This window comes from Echinops telfairi, unplaced genomic scaffold (genome assembly GCF_000313985.2).
Source record: "Echinops telfairi isolate 266 unplaced genomic scaffold, ASM31398v2 ScPeMD7_60;HRSCAF=208, whole genome shotgun sequence".
NCBI lineage: Eukaryota > Metazoa > Chordata > Mammalia > Afrosoricida > Tenrecidae > Echinops > Echinops telfairi.
The window spans coordinates 4,038,933-4,061,203 of record NW_022103958.1 but is presented as its reverse complement, the minus strand read 5'-3'; the positions used below and the strand labels follow the sequence as shown (position 1 = coordinate 4,061,203).

Below are 22,271 nucleotides of genomic sequence, written 5' to 3'. Positions count from 1 at the left end.
CCCCCGGCCATGTTATCTGTTCTAGAAAACGCCCCAAAGAAGCCTTGTGTGCTGCTTTGTAGTTCAAAGGAACTGGCATTACGCACTCACTGCCTGCCACGCTCTCGGGCCGGCCACAGCAGCAGCTTCTGAATGAATTGCCTTGCGACGCCTCGTGTCTGTGAGCACGAACACCGTCTGACCAGGAACAGCAGTGCACTGACGTTTGTTTAACATGCAAACTGGGGATAGCCCCGTGACTCGACACGCATCGAGTCTATTTCGACTCACAGTGACCTTGGAGGACAGGCTAGAGCTGCCCCTAGGGGTGTCCGACACCGTGACTCTTTTGGGGAGTAGAAAGCCTTGTCTTTCTCTCACAGGGAGGCAAGTGGATTCGAACTGCTGACTTCATGGTTAGCAGCCAGCTCAGAAGCACTATGCCACCAGGGCTGTTCTAGATTGTGACTAGGGAGCCACAACCGTTTCAGAGGAGGGAGCACCTCCACTTTCGTATGCCCGGTCTTAGGGGCACTGCCGTGGGCATGGGCCAGCACGGTGTCTTCACTGTAACAACTTCTCCTCAAACACAGCTTCCTGTCGGTCCCTGGAATGCCTGTTTCTTGAGGCTGAGGGCACAGATCTTTCGATCAATTAGACCGTGGTTTGACTTACAGGTGACGTAAATCAATCTGCTCAAGGCTCAATGTTCAAAAGGTGATCTCAGAGAAATGGCCTGAGGGCCCCCCCACCTCATGGGAACCCAGAAGTATGGATCACACGAGAAGTGAAGACTACCCCTCCAGTCATCGCAGAGAGCTCCGGCATAACTTGTGCTCTCACCTCACTCTCAAATTAGCAGCATCAACCAGGATGCATCAAACTCTGTCCATCCTGCCGGCTGCCGCGGGTCCGCAGGTAGATATGAATGCCCCAGGCCCCTGGCACTGGCTTTAGTGGCACACAGGAAGCCAAAGCACCGGGTGAATTTTCCACACGCAGTGACCAGTGTCACCCATGGGACAGCGTGAGACAGGGTTACCAACCAGGCTGTAGGCTTGATGGGCGCAGACTGCCCGGTCGTTCTCCATTGGGGGCCTTGGATTGGCCGTTGGGCATCATACCATGAGGCCACCCAACCGAAGAACCTACTGCTGCCAAGCCGGTTCTAACTCAGAGGGACCCTTCAGGAAAGGGTCCAGCTGCCCGTCGGATGCCCAAGGCTTTAAATCTCTACAGAAACAGATGCCACATGCTCCTCCACATCCGGGGACTCAAACCTGCGACCTCTCAGTTAGCTTTCACTGCTTTGCCACCAGAGCACCTTGTGGTGCCACCAGGGCTCCTAAGACCTGGGGAGGGGGCCCAAAGCCTGCCTGAAACAAAGAGGTTCACTGGCACATGCCAGGAGGGTTGTCACTGCCCACACATGGTTTTTCTCATCCGCCACAGAAACTTTCCCCAGCCTGGGAATTCTCGGGGCAGCAGGCCCTTGGCCAGTGCAGCTGTCATGGCTGCCTGTGAGCTCCCTGCCTTTGACGTCCTACTCCCTCTGCCGGGTGCTCTCTCTCCTTCCTAAGTCCAGCGGCACATCGCGGGGGCTTTGTTCGCCTGGATGTGCTCAGGGACCAGAGAATCCCCCTCTAAACCCTTATGTTCAGCATTGCTCTCTGCATTTTTAAGCATGCGAGGCAAAAATCCAGCACTCTTTTTGGGCCCCCACCCTGGATACAAGCCCGCTGTCTGGCCTGGGCCCACTTAGCAAGCCCACCATTGTAACCTTGGAAGGGCTCACACTGCCGCTGCTGAGTGACTTCTTTCAAATACTTGGTGGCTCCGGATATGCATACCCTTGATGGCCTGCCAGTTTTTCCGGTGTTCTTAAGTGGACCTGAAGATTCAACCCTCTTGACTTGAATGATCTGGTGGGGTTTTCTAGGTCAAGGAAGTAGGGAACCATTTTGGCAGATCACCTCTGGCCACTGTGGGAAGAGGCTGACTCTTTAGAAAGCCCTGTCCTTCTCCCACTAAGCGCTGGTGGTTTTGAACTGCTGACCATACGATGCATAGCCACTATGCCAGAATCAGTTTTAGTTTTTTAATCATCAGTAGAACCAATTCTTTCACCTGTCATTCACCTTCACCTTCTATCTGCTCCTTCCTTGCACATCCTCTAGGGAAGGGCGGTCACAGAAGATGATTCGGTTCTCTCTGTCATGGATTGAATTGTGCCCCCCTTCCCCGAGCAATACATATTGTAAATCCCCCACTCTCACAGATAGATGGGCTAAAACCAAAGCAACGATTGTGCGTGGGTAAACTAGGAAAACATATTGTTAGTCTGGGTAAACTAGGAAAACAAATCCACCGAAACTCATATGCATAAGAGAGAGCTTTATATCAAGGGTAAATGTACATTAAGAAAGCATCCCAACCCAGTGCTGTCTAAGCCCATAAGTCCTCCTCAATCTCACAAAACACACGCAATGACTGGCTGCAGGAGGAAAGCTGAATCAGAGAGCATGCAAGCATCTCAGCACTTGCAGGGGTCTCCATGGGGCTGCTCCAGCACCCAGGGCTGCATTGGGGCAGGTCCATGTGGCTTCTCCTCAGGGGGTGTCTCACAGGAAGTGAGCCTTGCCAGCTGAAGCAGGGAACTGGCTAAGGCAACTGCACCCTGATACGACCATCAGAAAGCAAGAGACCCGAGAACTCGAAAGGCGAGGCTCACTGACCCTCCTGATGCAAACTGACCTCGACTACACACTGACAGGGTTGGTGGTTCAAACCCACACAGGAACTCCCAGGGAGAAAGACTTGGTGATCTACTCCAGGAAAGGTGATTGTTAGGTGCTGCCTGGTCAATTGAGGCCTAGTGATCTGAGGGTGCCCAATAGAAGCAGACACAGCCCAGTCTGTGCCACCCTCACCATTGGTACGTGGAGGTTACTGTGCCAATCCATTGCACTGAAGGGCCTTTCTCTGTTTCACCAACCCTCTGCTTTTACCAAGTAAGGTGTCCTTCTCCAGGGACTGGTCTCTCCTGTTTTTATTTTTATCATTTTATTGGGGACTAGCTCGTACGGCTTGTATCACAATCCATGCATACATCCACTGTGTCAGGCACATTTGTGCATATGTTGCCATCATCATGTTCAAAACATTTTCTTTCTACTTGAGCTCTTGGTATGAGCTCCTCATTTTTTCCCCTCCCTCCCCTACCCTCCTTCCCTCATGGACCCTTGATAATTTATGTTTCTCATGTCTTACACTTACTGATGTCTCCCTTCACCCACTTTTATGTTGTCTGTCCCCCTGTGAGGGAGTTATATGTAGATCATTGCAATTGGTTCCCTCCTTCTCCCCCGACCTTTCCCTTACCCTTCTGGTATCGCTACTCTCATTGTTGGTCCTGAGGGGTTTATCTGTCCTGGTTTCCCTGTGTTTCCAGCTCTTATCTGTACCAGTACATATTCTGGTCTAGCCAGATTTGGAAGGAAGAATTGAGGTCATGATAGTGGTGGAAGGGGGATCATTAAAGAACTAGAGGAAAGTTGTATGTTTCATTGTTGCTAAACTGCACCCTGACTGGCTTGTCTCTTCCTGTGACCCTTCTGTAAGGGGATGTCCAATTGTCTAACGATGGGCTTTGGGTCTCCATCCCACATTCCCCCTCATTCATATTGATATGATTTTTTGTTCTGGGTCTTTGATGCCTGATACCTGATCCCATCAACACCTCATGATCACACAGGCTGGTGTGCTTCTTCTATGTGGACTTTGTTGCTTCTCAACTAGATGGCCGCTTACTTATCTTTAAGCCTTTAAGACCCCAGACACTGCATCTTTTAATACCTGGGCACCATCAGCTTTCTTCACATTTGCTTATACACCCATTTTGTCTTCACCGATCCTGTTGGGAAGGTAAGCACCACCGAATGCCAGGTTATTAGAACAGAGCATTCTTGCATTGAGGGAAGACTTGAGTAGAGCCCCAATATCTGTCTGATACCTTAATACTTAACATATAAATATATGGACATAGATCTATTTTCCTATCATTATATAGAAATATATTTACATATGGACATGCCTGTATTTAGACCTCTATAAATGTCCTTTGCCTCCTAGCTCTTTCCTCTTGTCCCACTATCATGCTCAGCCTTCATTTGGGTTTCAGTAATTCCTCTCGGTTACATTGCCCTTGATCAAGCCCCACCTCACATCCTATGCCCTCCTTGCCATCAGTTTTAGATCACTTGTTGTTCCCGTGTCCCTGAGTTGGTTGACAACCACTTCTTTTCCCCACCCGCCTCTCCAGTGTCCCCACGCTCTGTCAGTCCCATTGTCTTCTCCCCCAGATTGTTTATCCCACCTATCTTATCTAGATAGCCATGCAGAGACAATAATAAGCACAAAAACAAGACAGAGCAAAACAAAGCAACAAAAGAAAACGAAACAACAAAGCAATGACAAGAAAATAAAAACCTATAAATAGTTTTAGGTCTGTTTGTTGACATTTAGGAGTATTTTCTGGTGGAGTCTGATGGGGTGCCATGCCCTGGTATCATTTTAGGTCTGTTTGTTGACATTTAGGAGTATTTTCTGGTGGAGTCTGATGCGGTGCCATGTCCTGGTATTCCCCGGGGACTTCATTGCTTTGCTCCCCTTGCTGCTCTGTTGCTCCCCCTTAGAGTGTGGCCCTGGTGTGGTGGGGTCAGATTGGGCACAATTCCCGCACTGCGTCTCTCCAGTATTGTCCCCATGTTATGTCTGGTGGTGGGACTGGCCCTATGTCCTCTGTGCACTGGCTGCTCTGAGCAGGAATATCGTCCTCGGGGCTTGGTGGGCCAGGATGTGTTCCACTCCCTCTCCTTCCCTCTTTGTTTGCTCCTGTGTGCTCTGATCAGACGCGCCCCTCTCCCTGAGCTGTAGCTTCAGTGCTGTCCTCTGATGGGAATTCTTCTTGGGGGGTGGGGTGAGCGGCTGGTCTCTCTTGTTAACACGTCCAAAGGTTAAGAGATAAAGTCTCACACTTCCAAGGAGCATTCTGACTGTGCTTCTTCAAAGGCTGATCTGTTTGTTTGTTGCCAACACTATGACTTAAAGACATCGATTCTTCTGCAGTCTTCTTACTGGTTCATTGTTCAACTTTCACATGCGGATGAGGTGACTGAAAACACCATGAAGTGAGTCAGGCACACCTTAGTCCTCAAAGTGACATCCTTGGTCTTCGACACTTTAAAGAAGTCTGGTGCGGCAGATTGCCCAAGGTAGCACATCTTTTGATTTATTCACTGATGCTTCCAAGCAAAATTAAATCCTGGATGACTTTAATATTCTCTCAATTTATCATGATGTCATCCATTGGTCCAGGAGCCCGGGGGCATAGGGGTCACTCATTTGGTTGCTAACCGCCAGGTAGTTGGAAACTACCAACTTGTTCCTCCGGAGAAAGACTCGGCTCTACAATCTTGGAAATCACTGGGGCAGTTCTACCCTGTCCTCTAGGGTCACCATGAACTGGAATGGACTCAATGGTAGTGAGGGTTTTTTGTTGGTGTTGTTATTGGTCCAGTTATACGGATTTTGGTTTTCTTTACACTGTTGCAACCCATAACCAAAGCTGGATTCTTTGACGCTCATCAGCAAGTGCTTCAGACCCTCCTGCTTTCAGCAAGCAAGGTCCTATCATCTGCATATCACAAGTTGTGCATCAGTCTGGTGAGAGGATACAACCCTGATACACACTTTGCCTGAGTTTAAACTATACACAATTTCTTTGCTCTGCTCGACTGACTGCCTCCCGAGGAGCTATGGATCCGTTCTGCATGAGCACAGCGAAGTGTCCGGGAGTTCCCATTCTTCTCAACATTACCCATAATTTGTTATGATCTGTGCCTTTGCATAGTCAATAAAACACAAGAGAATCCTAAGGGGCAATTCTACTCTGTCACAAGAGGTCACTGTAAATTAAAAATCCACCTGATGGCACCAAACAATAACTTATTTGTGGATATAATCCCATTTGGGACTGGCTGTGTCTTTATGTTAATGAGGCCATTCCAGCCATTCCAGCCTTGGGTGTGTCTTACACCCACCATGTTGAGATACAGAAGGCGCAGTTTGGGCAAGCAAAGACAAATTGAAAATTGATGTCCTAGGGCAGTCACCAAGAAACCCAGGAATAGAAGCTGAAAAGGGACGAAGACCATCCTTCAGTGCCAACGGAGAGAGAAAGCCTGGCCCCAGAGCTGGTACCCTGAACTTGCACTGCTGGCCTTTGAACTGCAAGGAAAGAAATGTATTTTCCCTAAAGCCACTTGTTGGTGGTATTTCTGAAACAGCAGTATTAAGAAGCGAAGATACTCTCCTCCAGCGACCTCCCACGCCTTTATCTCCCCCAGCCAATCACCACGGAGAGCCGGTGCTCCAGGAGTGGAACTTTGGTGTTGTTTGCTGCAAGGAAACAATGGGGATTGCTATCTCCTAAGGGGGTGTTAGAAAGAATTTATAGAATTTAGCTCACGTTAATTTTAAGGAGCCCTGGCAGCGTGGTTATGAGTTGGGCTGGGATCTGCAAGATCTGCAGTTCAGAATCACCAGCTGCTCCTTGGGAGAAAGACAGGGCTTCCTACTCCTGTAAAGAGTTACAGTCTCGGAAACTCCCAGGGGCAGTTCTACTCTGTCCTAGAGTCACTTGGAGTTCCCACTGACTCAATGGCAGTGAGTTTGTTTTTTGAGTTTAGGAGATCTGAGGGTAGATTTAAGGAATCTTAAATGGTGCACACGGTTCACCTGCAAAAGGTTAACCTGCACTAAGATGGTGGTTCGTGTCCACCCAGGTACCTCAGGAGAAAAACCTGGCCACTTAAAAAAAAAGTCAGCCACTGACAAAGCCACAGAGCACCATCCCATTACAACCTTCACAGGGGAGCCACCAGGAAGAATCAGCCGACAGACACTGGTTGGTTTGCTCGAAGCAGAGGTTGCCTTGAAGTAGAAAGGCTGTAGGATTCGAACTGTTGACCTTCCAGTAAGCAGCACAGCATGTAACCCACAAGGCCATCAGGGCTCCTATGGGAATCTCAATAAGCCGTATCCCTAAGATGGTGTAGTGGTTCCCGTTAGAATGGGAATCAAAAGAAAGCGGACCCAGAGCGTGGGTTTCAATGAACAGGTTTTATTGGAGTGAACGACTTGCCCTGTGTTTAGATTGGAATGAGAGTAAAGCCGGAGGGGTGAGGGGAGATTGGAAGGCAAAGGAAAGAGAGACTAGCCGAAAGTAAGAAAGGGAGAGCTAGAGAGAGGAAGGGACAGAGGGAAGGAGGTGCAGCCACACAAAAAGGGGAAGAAAGTCAGAGAGAGGGCGAACAAAGGAACCCTGCGTGCAATAACCCTTTGGGGCAGAAATAAATGATCGTGTCTAAAAGGAGCCTGCGCGTCCCCCCACCCTTCCCCCCTTGGCGGTACACCAGCAGAATGGTGAAGAGAGGGGGAGGTTTCTGTGAGATGTCTTGAGAAGGTGAGGAGTCACGTTAAGTTAGGTGGGGGATGGAGGAGTTAGAGACGCTGCTGCCTATGGCTGAGAACCGTGGACCCGTTAGTGACGGGTTGGGCCGCTAACCACCAGCTGCTCTGCGGGAGAGGGGTCTTTCTAGCCCAGTCAAGAGTTAAGTCTTAGAAATGCACAAGAGGCGGTGTCCTGTCAAGTCGCTATGAGTCAGCATCTCCTTGGAGGCAGTGAGTTTTAAAAAAGATTTTATATAAAGCGGGAGGCGTCCTGGTGGGATAATGGGCTCCGCCCAATACCAACAGCAAGGTCAGCAGTTTGAAACCACCTTCCGTGACACAGGATAAAGATGAGGCTTTCCGCTCAGCAAAGCTACAGCCTTGGAAACCTGGCAGTTCTACTCCATCCAGAGTCTTTGTGCGTCAGGATGGACTAGGCAGGGAGTTAAGTTTTGATGAGGTGGGAGGGGTGAAGCAAAGCTCCACTGCAGGCATTCACATTCGTCAAAAGGAGGGACAGGTTTGATCATTTACAGAGCTTAGATAACAGCTCGCATTTCTGTCTGTGTTCAGACATGAACGATCGTGTTCTTAACTCATGGTTAGAGCGTGGTGTGATGTTGATGGTACGTGGCACTGTTTATTTCAACAGAACGAGGCTGACTGACAGGACCAGGCACGTTGTCCGTTGCCCGGGGCTGCTTTTCTCCTAAAAACAAAACAAAAAGCCATTCCTAACTTTGCTCAAGCTGTTGCAGCCCCTAGGATGTTCCCCTTTCTAGGCAAACCTGGGCCAGGTGGGCCGGCCACCTCACCTCCGAGGCTCACTGCCTTCGCTTTTGGCTAAAGTCGAACACTGCGGATCTCAAAGCAGTGCGTAGCTACTGACAGGTCCAGGGCAGACAGACACACAACACGTTTCCGACACTCGGCTTCAACTGCTCCCTAAAGAGAGGGTCGGATTCCAGGGGGCTAGGGAAGTCCTCGACGCCAAGCACGCTGCTCGCAAACGTAAAGACACCCCGCTTTCACAGCAGCTAAACGGCTAACTTTCCCTCAAATCGTCGCCGCTCCGCCCCCAACGACACGCTGTAAGGAGCAGCCAATCCAACGCGGGTGCAGACTTCTCCACCAATAAGAAGCCCGCGAAGGCGGGCCCCGACGCCTTGATTGGCCTCTGACCTCCCCGCCAAGGCCAGGCAACGTCACGTCCGCAGAAGCTGCGCACGGAGCGGCTCGGCTCTGGCGGCCATCTTTACTCCTGGCAGGTCCGCCGACTTGGATTCGCTCGACGCTGTCCCGAGAGTAGGCATCCCCCGGGGAAGGTGGCATTCTACGCCCAGTTCAGAAGGCCACACTCACGGCCGCGAGTCGGCCCCGACGCACAGAGACCCCCATAAAGCAGAGTAGCATCGCCCCGTAGTGTTTCCGAGGTTGTACGTCTGGACGCCCGACGCGAACCCACGACGCTACCGGGGAGCCCTCCGCTTCCTCCGGGGCGCCGGCACACCCCTCCACTCCGGCCCTGCCCGGCTTCCTGGAAGGGGCGGGGCCAGCGGGAGACGCTTCCAAAGCCGTGGGAGCGCTTGGCGGGAAGTTGGGCTACCTGTGGCCCACCTGTCTTCCGGGTCCCCGGCTTGTTTCTCCCCAGGGCCCACTCAGTCTTCATGCCATGATTTCGAAGTAAGGTCCGGTGGGTACCCCGTTCTCCCGGAAGACGCGATGGCTCCCAGGAAACGCCCAGACGCCCCGAAGACCCCCGAAGTGGCCGCGCGCCTCCGGGGCAAGCGGAGCCGAAGCCCTCCGGAGCTGGAGCCGGAGAACAAGCAGTTGTCGGTGCAGAGCGCCGGTACGTCTGTCTGTGCCGGCCGCCCCCTGTGCCCGCTGGCCGGGGTTGGACGCAGGAGACTGGGGTGGGGGGCGCGCGGCGCCGCCGCGAGGTCCCGAAGGCCGCCCCGGGGTGGGGACGCCCCGGGTGGTGCATTGTGCTCGCCTCTTCTTTGACATCTGCCCGCCCCGAGACCGGGGAGCCCGGGCGGAACTCCCCGCAGGTGACGGGAGGAAGGGGCAGAGCGCCGTTATCCCAGACAAGGGCTTTTCTAGTTCCTGGTTTGTACTGGGATCTTCACACACACACAACGGCTGCCGAGCATCCCGCCTTGCCGGGCCGGTGTGCGGAATTTTGGGAGTCGAGGTGGTTAGCTGCCTGTCCTGAGCCCTCCAATCTCTCCTTCCTTAGAAGTCGCATTGAAGGCTTTGGTGGGGCTGTAAGGAGGGTGGGGAGTGGACTCAGAGCCTGAAAGGGCCGGGGTGGGGTTGGGGGGCTAGTTGAGGCAGGTGGTGTTGTTGTTTTGGTCTCTGGAATGAAAGAATTAGGTTTGGAAAGCCTGGATCTTGGCTGTAAATCAGAACCTTAAATGCAGTTTTAGTTCTCCAAACCAAAGTCGCTGCCTGGGGAATCAATTCCGACTCATTAGGACGTCCCCCTTGAGGATAGGGCAAAACTGCCCCTGTTGGGTTTCTGAGGCTGGAAACCTGGGACCAGAAAGCCTCATCTGTCTCCCTGCAGGGCCTGCTGGGTTCAAACTGCCCACCTGGTGTGTAGCCTCTCGGCACATTACCCCTGTGCCACGAGGCTTCCTCACCAGGCTTATTGCTCATTCTCAGTGCCCCCCTTCCCCTGAGCAAGCTCAGTTTCCTTTGATCTAGTCCAGACCTTCCCGGAGAGAGGGACAGTCTCATTGCTGGGCCTCAACTGCACACTGGATACCATGTAGTCCTGACAGCGCTGCACACTCGGGATGGGGGGGAGGGGGCAGCTCCCAGGGCCTCCAGGCCCCCAGCTCTCCTGAGGCGACTTGGTGAAGGGGACCCATGCCAGAAAACCAGGGCTGTAGATTCCCCCACTCCCCACCCCCCAGCCACAGGGCATCTGGCAATAAGACTAGCTAGCATACATTGACCTCCTGTTCCCTGCATGAGAGTGGGGGAGACTTCCCCCTGCTCCTGCCCCCATTGCATGGAGGAGGGCATAAAGAATCATTTATATGCCTCCCCCCCTCAAAGTGACAGTCTTGGAAACCCACAGGGCCAGTTCTATAGGGTCCTGCCCTACACGGTCACCATGAATTGGCAGTGAGTTTTCTTTTTTCCAGGAGCAGTGGCTGGGGATAGGGTTTGGGGTCTACAGATTCAATAGAGGATTTAAAGATACTTCTTTTCCTAAACAGTCATTTGGACTAGGTGGTCTTAAAATCTTGTGATTGCACACTGTAGGTGGGAGGGGAAAAGGCCTTGCTTTCTGGACGAACAGCGGGACCTTTCCTGAGCGAGATCAGAGAGGGAAATAGGCACCTGTTGTGTTTTGACAGACCCCGATGGAAGGTCTGACTCAGGCTGTTTGGGAACAGGAGCGGCCAACCCGAAGGCCCAGTTCCTCCACTGTAGCATCGTCAGAGCCCTCCAACGGCAGAAGCTGGGCAAAGCTGCCTGCCCAACGCTGCCGCAGGTGAGGGAGGCGTTCCCTGGCTGACATGCTCAAGGGCTTGCCTGCGGCCTTTTTAATGGTGGCGGAATTGGGTGATGGGTCGCTTTGGTGACTGGCCTTCCGGGCACACACCAGGTAGAAGTTTGAGGTTGTCAAGGTCCCAGCCGAATGCACTTTGCTGCCTGGCTTTCCAAGATTCACTTGCATGTCTCACAAATAGTGGGGAATGACGGTGGGGGTGGGGGGACCGGGCATGACAGTGTTCTTGGTGGGAAGACTTGGAGTGGGGCTGATTATCCTCAACGTCATTCTTCTCTTCCTGTGCCAGAGTCTCCAGTGGTGGTTCTTAGACACTCTGCCTACATACCGGATATCCCAAAAGGCCATCCCCTTTGACAGGAGGGCCACCTCCATGGCCTGGCACCCCACTCACCCCAGCACCCTGGCTGTGGGCTCCAAAGGGGGCGATATCTTGCTCTGGAACTTCAGATCCACGGACACACCCACGTTCATTAAAGGGGTGAGCTAATGCCCTGTACCTGAGGGGAGTGGTAAGGACATGTTTGATGAAGGTATGAAAAGTCACCCGGTGACAGCTGGGTGGTAACTGGGATTCAAAGTCACCCGGGGTCATTTAAAACACATGAATGGTGATAAGACTCAAGTATTTATTGAACGCCTGCCCTGAAGACACAAGAAGACATGCCTTGTTGAGCCCCCTGAAGGAAGTCACCCCTTGGAATAGAATCACAACCACCTCTGGTCTGCTTGGCTGTAGCTTGTACTTCTCTTTGCGCACTGCCCTGGAATTTACCCAGAACCCTCAGGGCTAGGCCTCTGCATTCGCTGTTCCTTTCTGGGGGGCGAAGCCCTGGTGGCCGAGTGGGCCATGTGTGGGGCTGGTGACCCACAGGCTCAGCAAGTGGGAAACTACCAGCTGTCTGAGCCATCTCGGGCAGTTCTCTGTCCTGCCGGGTGGCTGTGCGTTGGGATCAACTTGATGACTGTGAGTTTGGGCCTTGTCTGGAATGCTCCTTCCCGTGATCTTCTCCTGACTGGCTCCCTGCTAGTGTTTAGGTCTCCACTTAGGAGAGCCTCTTCAGAGAAGCTTCTACTGACCACCCTGCCCAAAGGATCTCCCTCCAGTCACTTCCTACCATATTATCTTCTTATCTTATTCTCCTCTCCTCCCACACGTGTCAGTATTTGCAGTGTGTGGTGTATTTGTTTACGCGTATGCCCATGCCCATGGGAAAATGAGCACCATAGTGGTGCTGGCGGGGCAGCTTTTCTTTCTGGTTCAGCAGTACCCCAGTGCCCGGAACAGCGCTTGGCCTAGAGTAGCTGTTGCTTTGTATTTGCTGAACGAATGAAGGACTTGAAGTACCACTGGGTGGATGAGGTGTGGTGTTTGTGAGAGCTGACAGGACAGCTACTGAAGGCCGCAGAGTGTCAGAGGAGCAGGAGCCCCCTGTGGCTCAGAGTTGACCTCAGGGAGCAGGGGGCGTGAGGAAGAACAACATTGAGATACAGGATGAGAAAAGGGGGGAGGCATTGTGTGTGTGTGTGTGTGTGTGTGTGCGCAGTAAGGTTTGGTGTGGAGGCTTTTTAGAGATAGTCTCAGATGTGTTAGTGTGACGCGTCAATGGCTGAGAGTGTTGGTGCCCTCTCCCCTCCCTCCTGAGAGACAACCTTCCCTACCTGGTGGCTGGCAGATGTCAGAGGGCTCTCCTGTGGAAAAAAAGGTGGAACTTTGGATTTAGAGCAGGGGCCACAAAAGCACATGCCAGCAGGAGCCGTACTGATCTCGTCGGGGCAGCAGCGCCAGGGGTGCACTGGAGAGGGAGGCCCTTTCAGAGTGGTGTCTAGCGTTTACTAGTTGTGGGGGGGTGTGCATTTTGCTCAGGAAGCACTGCGGTTCTTTCTATGGTGGTGGGAAATTGTGACGGCAGCTGTGGGTGAAGGTGGCAGCATGGCAGTCATTGATGACGTTTTAAAAAGCCCCTCGCTGTTGCGTCAGATCTGACTGAGTGACTCACTAGTGTTTCCAAGATGGTGATCTTCATGTTTTCAGTTGGGAGCGCTTATAGGATAACAATCCCAAATTCAATTAGATCAAGCAACTCGGCTGCTGAGTTGGAGCTCAGATATTACAACAGTCCATAATTCATTTAGAGCAAGCATAATTGTACAGTTGCTGCCACCATCATTTCAAAACATTTTCTTCTTGAACTCTTTGATATCAGCTCCCCTTTATCCCCCCCCACTCCCCAAGAACCCTTATTATTATATATTATTATTATTGTTTTTGCCTTACCGAGACGGTAATCTTTATGGAAGCAGATACGTTCCATGTATCCATAGAGTCCATATATGGGAGCAGATACTTTTCTCCCTGAGAGCAGTTGGTGCGTTGACTTCTACCTTTCCAGCACCTAACCAGTGTGTCACCAGGGTCCTTAGTAATGCCATTAGAGTCACTTAATGCTATCTGTGTCTTCCGGACCCAAAAAAAGGATGTAACCACAGTGTGTCAGATGAGAAATCCTGATTTGTATGTTACTGTGACTGAGGTGAAGGGTTACAGAGGAGATCGGGAATTCCACACTCTCCAGTCTGCATGTTCTTTTCCAGCTCATCCACTGGGCTCTCGGTAAGCCCACTTCCTCTGCAGATTTCCTGTTTCCACACCATGCCCCTTCCACCCTGGGTCCATTTGTAAACACTGCCCTTTTGATCTTAAGTGGCTGATAATTCCAACATGGAAAGGTGAATTCCGTTCCAGACCCGAAGGGGGACTAAGGGCCATAGTCTTGGGGTGGGGGGGTGCCACTGCTCTCTCACCAGTAAGCCTGGCCTCTTTTATGGAAATCCTGGTTTCTTTTCTTTACAGACAGTTTCCTCTTGGCAGTAAAATGAAATGAAACCCTTTGTAGGCCAAACACTTGAGCTCTCCATCATTGCTATCTCTGGGGTAGAAATTGAGGATGCCGCCCCGGTGTGGAGGGGGTTGACCAGCAGCCCATGAGAAATGGCCAGAGTGGACAGGTTTGGGAGATTAGGATTGGAGGCATGAGATGGGAGGTCAGAGAGGAGCAAGGCAGTCAGATGAAGGCTGTGGAGGGAGCCCAGCAGTCTTCCTGCCCTGCTGTCCGGCAGCGACCACCCGGTTGGCTGCTGTCAACACCTCAGAATTCATGCCGGTCAGGAAAAGATTGGTTTCCCCGGGAATCTGGGACATGGGGGCAGAGCAATGTAGTCTGAACCTGGAGGTGGTGAGGTGTTAGTAACGGTGTAGGGATAGAAGCTTCTAAATGAGGACTTTCTACTACCTTGAATTTGTGCCAGGTCAACAACACTGCTTTTGGTTTGTATCACCTTTTATTACAACGTGCACGTAGCTGATGAAGATTGGTCTGGGAAGTTGAGCTTTGTAACTAATAGGTTGGCTCTGGCAGTGTTGAGGTGAACTCTCTATTACGCCGTCCAAAGGCCGACAACAGGAAGTAGACTTGAGACCTCTGTCCGGGGAGCAATTTCTTAATTCATTTGCCTTTGGTTCTGACCTCTGCATCTCTCAGGTCCTGGGTAAGGGAACAGGTGTGACATTTTAACATGAAAATTGCTTGATGCTTTATTTTAAAAACTTACCTGTGCTCATTATGAAAAAAAAAAAAAAAGCAAGCTATCGAGGAAAGTATAAAGAATAAAATAATGACCTGAAATCCCACTTTTGGGTGATCGCTGTCTGGGGCATCTCTGTGCCTGGATCCACTGTTACTTACACCCATCCTTCTACTCACATGGTTACATAGATAGCTCATCCTGAAATCCAAGACTTTCTTAATTGAATCATATCCTGCTGTATGGTGACCACTTAAACATATCCTATAATTCTCTTATAACACCATTGGTTCGGGTATTGAAGTAACATGAGCCTCATGGAATGAGTTGGGAAGTAGTCGTTTTTTCTGTTTTCTGGAAGAATTTATATAGAACTGATATGTCTTCCTTAAATTTTTGGTAGAATTGATTAACAAAGCCATCTGACCTGGAGTGTTCTTAACTGCACATTGCATAGAGGGATTCTTAGGTTGTCTGTTATCTTCTTGCACGAACTTTGGTAGACTGTGTCTTTCAAGTATTTTGTCCATTTATTTAACTTGCTGAATTGATTGGCATAAAGCTGTTTTTCAGTGTGCTTTTTAAGATCTAGAGGATCTGTAGTAATGTCCCCTCTCATCTTCCTGATGTTGGTAATTTGTGTCTTCTTTTCTTCCTGATCCGTCATGCGAGGTATCTTCTTACTCAATAAAAACTGAAATGATTGGAAACGGAGCTTCCTATCTCCTGTTTGCCCTTATTCCTGGCATGCTAAGGGTACTAACTAAAGGCTAGTGTGTTGTTTTTCCCCTAGACCACTTCCCCGTCATTCTGCACTCCAGTTCTCGCCTCCCTCCCTACGTCTAGCTCAGAGGAGTCCTTGGGTGGTTCAAACAAATAGATGCAAGGTTGGAGGTTCGAATCCACTCAGGCGCTCCATGGAAGAAAAGCCTGAAAGATCACAACCATGGAAAACCCTGTGGAACACAGTTCGCCTGTGGGTACGTGCGGGGTGCCGCGAATCAGAGTCCACTCTACCAGAGCTGGTTTGGTTGGCCTGGGGAGACCACAAAACCTCCAATCAACTCCTCAGCCTGCCACCGCCACCACCACCTCTGTTCCGCTGCCCTCTCTCTGCCAGGCCGCACATTGGGAATCTCAGGGAAGAGCAGCAGCCAGATGGCAGGCTTACCTTTCTGCTCCTCTTCTCTCTAGAGCTTGACCTTCAGACCCTTGCTGCCTCACTCTCCAGTGTCTTACAAAACGTTTCTTTAATGCTCTATCTTTGATTCCTACTTGCCCTTGACCAGAAGTTGATCTGACACAAGTTCACCCACCATACTGGAATTGGAAAGCTCACACAGATTTTTTTTCTTTTCTATTGTAAAAAATACATCTCACCATTTGCCAGTTCATCACTGGGTTTTCATGTATAATTCAGTGGCCTTATTGTGTGCGTCATGTACAACCAGGTTGAATCAACTGTCCTTTTCCATATGAGTCCACTGCTGTCAACAGAAGCCCAGTGCCCCGAGCAGTGCCTCTCCCCTTCTCTCTCCCCATCGCACCCTTGGTAACTTCTAACGGGCTTGGGTGTCTGCATTTGCCTACTTCATTTTACCGTGCTTGCCCTTTTGTGACGGACCGACTGGCTCAGCACGTTCGCGGTGCACCCACGTTGTAGCATCTGTCCGACTTCATTTGTCTTGACAGCTGAGCGATAATCCATTGTACGGTGTGCCACTGTGTTTCACTCCACACGTCGATGGAAATTGCGGCTTTTTCCTCCTTGGCAATTGTGAACAGTGCTGCAGTAAACATTGGCTCAGGTTTCTCTGTTTGACTCCCTGCTTTTTAGTTCGTTTGCGGATTTGCTTTTAGCTAGGTTGGGTATATACCTAGGATTGGGTGACTGGGTCCGATGATACTTCTCTGTTTTCCATGGTTGATTTGACCGGTTTGCATTCCCGTCAGCACTGGACGAGAGTTCCAGTTTCTCCGCATCCTCACTCACGCTGTTTGATCCGGCTTAGGTGGGGCCTATGCAGTGGATCTCCTTGTCCTTGTGATAGGCTTTTCGCTCATAACTCTTGACCTGGACCATCTCTTCATGTGCGGGCGTCTTGGCCATTTGTATCTCTTTTTTTAGGTGAGATGTCTAAGTCCTTGGCCGATTTTTCAAGCAATTTGTCTGTCCTTTGTGAGTCCAGTAGATTTTCTTTTCAACTACAATTTTTCTAGTCCTTGGTGCAAGCCTTGGTCAGAAGCACCTGGTCTGCTGTTACCAGACGGGAAGCACTCATCTTTTAACTGAAAAAAGCACTCATCTTTTAACTGAAAAGGTGTGTGTGTGTGTGTGTGTGTGTGTGTGTGTGTGTGTGTGTTCCTAATGCCTTGATGTGATGCCAACCCTTTTCCTGGAGTCTGACCTACTGATTCAGGATGACTTCCTCTTGCATAAAGTCCACAAATAAGGCATTTTAAAAAATAGATAGTTTCCCTTTCTCTAAGAATCATCATTTAAAGCTAGTGGAAAGCAATTAGGAGCCTACCCTGGTAGTGAAGTGGAGTACGCTTTGGGCTGCTAACCACTAGGCTAGCTGGTTTGAAACCACCAGCAGCTCCTTGGGAGAGAGACGGAGCTTTCTACTCCCACGGGCAGTCTCCGAAGCGCACCGTGGCAGTTCTTCCCAGCCCTGTAGGATCGCTCTGAGTTGGAACCAACTCGGTAGCCGTGAGTTTATTTTTTGGTGTCTAAGCCATTGTGGTTCCCATCCTTGGGCGGGATGTCTGGGAGAAGGGGAAGAAGCCCCCGTCTGACTCCTGCCGCTTGTCCAAAATGAACCATTTCTACAAGGAGCCCTGTGCCAGCAGCAGACTCAGGCACAGCCACACAGTGGAGAGAGCGCTTCTTCCCCACGGAACCGCAAGCCACTGACTGGCAGAGGCACTCAGATTCTGAGTGGTGGACCAGTCTCAAAAAGTTACATGCCACATGACTTCCCTCAGGACAGCCTATACAAGGCAAAACTGAAGAGTTGGCAACAGATCGGTGGTTTTTAGGGTGGGGGTGGGTACGACTGCAAGGGGAGAGCAGAAAGGGTTGCGGGAGCTGTGGGGGGGGTGGGCCGGCAGGGGAGCCTTCTACATCCTGATTTTGGTGGTACTTGAATCTATGCATGTGTTCAGTTTCATAGACCTTTACACCAGAAAAGGGGCCGATTTATTGTTACCTTAAAAAAATAAAAGAAATTTTGAAAACACTGTGGCCAGCGTCCCAATCTCTAGTTTCTGGGCCCAAGCCGGGGCGGAGCTCCTCTGTCTGTGCAAGCGGCCTGGCTTGGGCCCGTGGTCTTCACGCACTGCTTTGTCTTTCCTCATGGTAGATTGGAGCTGGAGGGGTCATCACTGGGCTGAAGTTTAACCCTCTCAACACCAACCAATTCTTCACCTCCTCAATGGAGGGAACCACTAGGCTACAAGACTTTAAAGGCACTACTCTCCGAATTTTGGCCAGCTCAAACAACTGCAAGTGAGTAGTTTACCCAGGACTGGAGAGGCATCTAGGTGTAGTTCTGGGAGAGCTGTCAGAGTGAACTTCCTGTGCCCAGACCTGGCAAGGGGAAAGGTGTTCGCCTTCCCACCCTGCAGCCTATTTCTTGAGCTCTTCTCTTTGGCTGCCTTGACTTTGATCCCAGCAGGATCAGCTCTCCTCAGTTAGGAGAGGACTTCAGCCTTTCCGTAAGGCATGCCTACGGATGTGTCAGACTAGACCTTGTTCCTAACTAGATGTCAGTGTAGAATTCATCAGAGACCCAAGGAAGCGAGAACTAAAAACCTCAGGTTTGATTCCCTGCGTTCCATTGGCTGCCATGGCCTGGCCAGTTCCTCAGTTCAGCAAGCACGTGTGGCTGGAGAAATGACCTACATGGCTGTCCCTTTGATTTTTAAATCCTCCCTCCCTGAGGGCACGGAGTCTGATTGGCATTGGATGTATTGTGGGGCCCCCTCGAGGGGTAAGAAACACATGGAATGAAGATGGGTGTTTGGATGGACACGACCAGAGGCAGTATGGTGGGGGTGGGGGGTGTTGAGAATTCTGGTTGTCAGGCTCCCGAAGTACCCCATGCCCCATTCCCCATCCTCAAGTAGTTCAAGGACCCATAGTGCAAGCTAGAGGATCCGGGTTATGTCTGCATTCCCCTACATGCTCAGGAGGGCAGGGGTCCCTATTCAGCTGCATCTGAGGACTACAGCAGGGTGATCTGTTTGGTCAGCATTGTCATTTCTTCACCCAAAGGCTGGCAAGCTGTGGGGAGGGAATCTCCCTCTGAACTTGGGGCTGTGGAGGGAAGCAAGCTTGGAGACCTGCCTTCTGCTTCTGGGTTTTGGCTGCTTTGGGGATCGTGGGCCCAGCAGTCACCAGACTGACTTCTGGGCCTTACCACTCCCAAACCCTCTGCCTGGATGATAAATGGTCTCTATCGCCGGGAATCCACGGCGAGACGATTACTCATTCCACAAATGTTTATTGAATGCCCATGGTGTGTGGGCACTGGAGCTGCAGCACTGGTCCCCAAGAACCTTACAGCACGATACCTCCCCCACACCTTCCCCCCCCAGTGTCTGGTTCTGCAGCCTGGATGTGTCTGCCAGCAGCCGGATGGTGGTCACGGGAGACAATGCGGGGCAGGTAATCCTGCTGAACATGGACGGCCAGGAGGTGCGTGCACGGGGGACCCCGCCCACCCACCCACACCCTTGGTCCCGGGCGTCGCCTGAACCCAGCTCTTCTCTGCAGCTATGGAATCTCAGGCTGCACAAAAAGAAAGTGACCCACGTGGCCCTGAACCCACTTTGTGATTGGCTCCTGGCCACAGCCTCCGTCGATCAGTCAGTGAAAATCTGGGACCTGCGCCAGGTTAAAGGGAACTCCAGCTTTCTGTCCTCACTGCCACACAAGCATCCTGTCAATGCAGGTGTGACATACCAAACCTCACCTTCCCGAGACCCTGCCCGCCTGCCCGCTCCCGTAGCATCAGCCAAACTCAGGTCTTGGGATCTTTCCAGCTCTGGCTGTCCTCCTGCCCACCCCCCCCCCCCCCCATCAGCTGCTGGAATTTCTAGACTCTTAGCCCATAGCTCAGGGTCATCCTTCCCCTCCCACCCTGTAGAGGGTGGAGGGCGGGTGCCCGGGAAGGCCAAGGGCCACATGGGCCTTGGGCTCCTTCAACGCGGCCTTCTGTCCTACCAGCTTGTTTCAGTCCTGACGGAAACCGGCTCCTGACCACTGACCAGAACAGCGAGATCCGAGTTTATTCCACCACCCGGTGGGACAGGGCCCTGTGCGTGATCCCACACCCCCACCGCCAATTCCAGCACCTCACCCCCATCCAGGTGAGGGATGCAGGCAAGTGGGGTCAGCCAGTGGGGGCACAGGAGCAGAGGCTGAAGCTGGAATCCCAGACACCTTGTCCAGGCATCATCTTGTCCCGACACCAAACCGTCTCATCTCGGGTCTGTTCCTCCTGGTCTTGCTGGTCTGTTTTCTGTGCTGCCCTCAGGCCTTTTCTAAGGGCCTGCTCCTCTGTGCTCTCCTCTCCTGGTTTTGGCTACGTGTGTAGGTGGCTGACTCCACCAACCACCCTTTTGAAAACAAACCAACCAACCTTAGGTTGAGGTGACTTCTAATAACCAGGTAAGTTCCCTATTTTCCCACCTCTTCCCAGTTTTCTTGTACTGGTTTACGGCTCCCCTTTTCTTGTTCCCCAAGGCTCCCCTCCTTCAACTCTTGATTCCTGCTGTGTCCCTAGCCCCTGTGCCGGCTGAGCACTGCCAGCTTCAACTCTTAATAGTTTTTCCTAAAAAAGTGTGTTTCTCTGGCCAGTCTTAAGTGGAGCACAGTGGGGGGGTGGTACCAGCTGCAGGGTGGAGTCTTGAGTCCTGGAGCAAGTTAATCCGACATCGGGAGAAGGAAACACTGCTAGTATCGGACTGGTAAGAGTTGCAGTGAGGGTGGGTCCATATACTGAAAGCATTCAGCACTAGGCCTGCCGCTTGGGAAGCACCCAAAGAGAGACAGTGATTTAATATTAAAGTGGTTCCCGTGCACCTCTAGTCCAAGCTCTTCATACCATCCAAGGATTTTTCCCAAGTTGGTGTTCCATCGATCCATCTGTCCTAGTCTCCCACTCCAGCCCATTTGTTCTTGGTATCCAGCCAGGCCAAGGTATAGTCAACCCTGCCTCCCCCCACCCCCACATGCGCATTGTAGGGCTTGTTTCCGAGCCACCGTGTGTTTCACTTCCTTCCCACGCACCGCCTAACTTCCTTCAGAACATAAGATGGTGGGAAAATCCCGTCCGGTTTCTATCATGCCACTAGTTGCCAGACTTGACTGCACGGGGAAGTCTGGGAGCATGTACGTCCGCTGCCTCCTTTCCAGCCACAAGCTCCTTCACACTGCTCTCGGGTGTGCACCTGCCCAGAGCAGTGACTTCAGAACCCTGTCCTGTTTGGCTTTATCACCAGACGCTTTTGTGCTTTGTCCGAGAAATGCAAGGCAGGCCACACGTGGCCCCGAGGGCCTTCGAAGGAAGTCTGCAATGGGAGAGGAACACAGAGCCAGAAACCACTCTTGGGGCTTCTGGATGAAACTGCTGGCAGGTGCAACGCGGTGTTCTCATGACCGGTCTTCTTCTCTCTCTTAGGCAGCCTGGCACACTCGGCACAACCTCATTGCCGTGGGCCGGTACCCAGACCCCAATTTCAAAAGTTATTCTCCCTACGAATTACGGACGGTTGATGTGTTAGACGGCAGCTCAGGGAAGCTGATGTGTCAGCTCTACGACCAAGGATATTCCGGCATCATTTCGGTGAGGCTGGGCCCTTGAATGGCGATGGGAGGAAGCAGCACTCAGCTGCCCAGCAGCTGGCCTCTTACACCCTGTTCTTCTCTGGCTCAGCCAATTCCTTCACCACACTTCCTCTTCTCTTTGCAGCGCAATGAGTTCAGTCCCATGGGAGACACGCTGGCTTCTATGATGGGTGAGTGGTCGTAATCCTGACTGGCCAGGCCCTATCCTGCTCCCTCCGGGCCAGGGTGGGCTATGTACGCCTAGCCTAGCCTTGGCCCATTCCACCCTGGTCAGAAAACAAGACAGCCGAGAGAGCGCGGTCTCTCTGCCTCGGTGCGCTCTCCCCCTTGCTGGCTGTGGATCACGGCAACACCTGGCTGCCGCCCAGCTCCCTGGCGTTTCTTCCCAGTCCTGGGCTCACATGGTCTCTCTCCTCCTAGGTTACCACATTCTCATTTGGAGCCAGGTGGAAGCTGGGACACAAAAGCAAGAGAAACCTGCAAACAAGCGTGCCAGGCAAGGGCTCCGATCATCGACCGGGAATGCGTCCGAGAAGAGGCGGCTGTCTCTCAAGGGGCTGAAAGTATACAAGTCTTAGGTTGGAGCAGGAGCACTGTGCGTCTGGCATGCTTCTGCTTTAGTTCTGGAAGCTTCTGTAGAGCTGGAGGGGCCAGCTGCACCAGGGACCCATGCCACTTCTGTCTCGGAGCCCAGCTTCTCTCCCATGTGCAGAGGCAGGCGACGGGGCGTGTTTCTATTGTTTGTTCTCGCTGTTGACATGGCCAATAAAACATTTTATCCAAGGAAGAGCTTATGAGTGGATCTTGTAGCAC

At 51.7% G+C, this 22,271-nt stretch overlaps 1 protein-coding gene across 3 annotated transcripts in view; it reads left to right on the top strand.

The window, feature by feature from the left end:
- DDB2 (damage specific DNA binding protein 2) overlaps positions 1 to 22,245 on the top strand; it is a 23,549-nt gene extending 1,304 nt beyond the window's left edge. The window contains exons 1-11 of one of the 3 annotated variants that reach the window (XM_045291018.1): positions 8,725 to 8,796; positions 9,143 to 9,340; positions 10,863 to 10,999; positions 11,307 to 11,498; positions 17,968 to 18,113; positions 19,205 to 19,304; positions 19,383 to 19,560; positions 19,836 to 19,978; positions 21,292 to 21,456; positions 21,583 to 21,628; positions 21,879 to 22,245. In XM_045291018.1, coding sequence (XP_045146953.1) covers positions 9,214 to 9,340; positions 10,863 to 10,999; positions 11,307 to 11,498; positions 17,968 to 18,113; positions 19,205 to 19,304; positions 19,383 to 19,560; positions 19,836 to 19,978; positions 21,292 to 21,456; positions 21,583 to 21,628; positions 21,879 to 22,036 — 1,392 coding nt within the window. In that variant the 5' untranslated portion in view covers positions 8,725 to 8,796; positions 9,143 to 9,213 and the 3' untranslated portion in view covers positions 22,037 to 22,245. The other 2 variants (XM_004708436.2, XM_045291019.1) reach the window with 2 other exon arrangements.
- Positions 22,246 to 22,271: the final 26 nt, after the last annotated feature.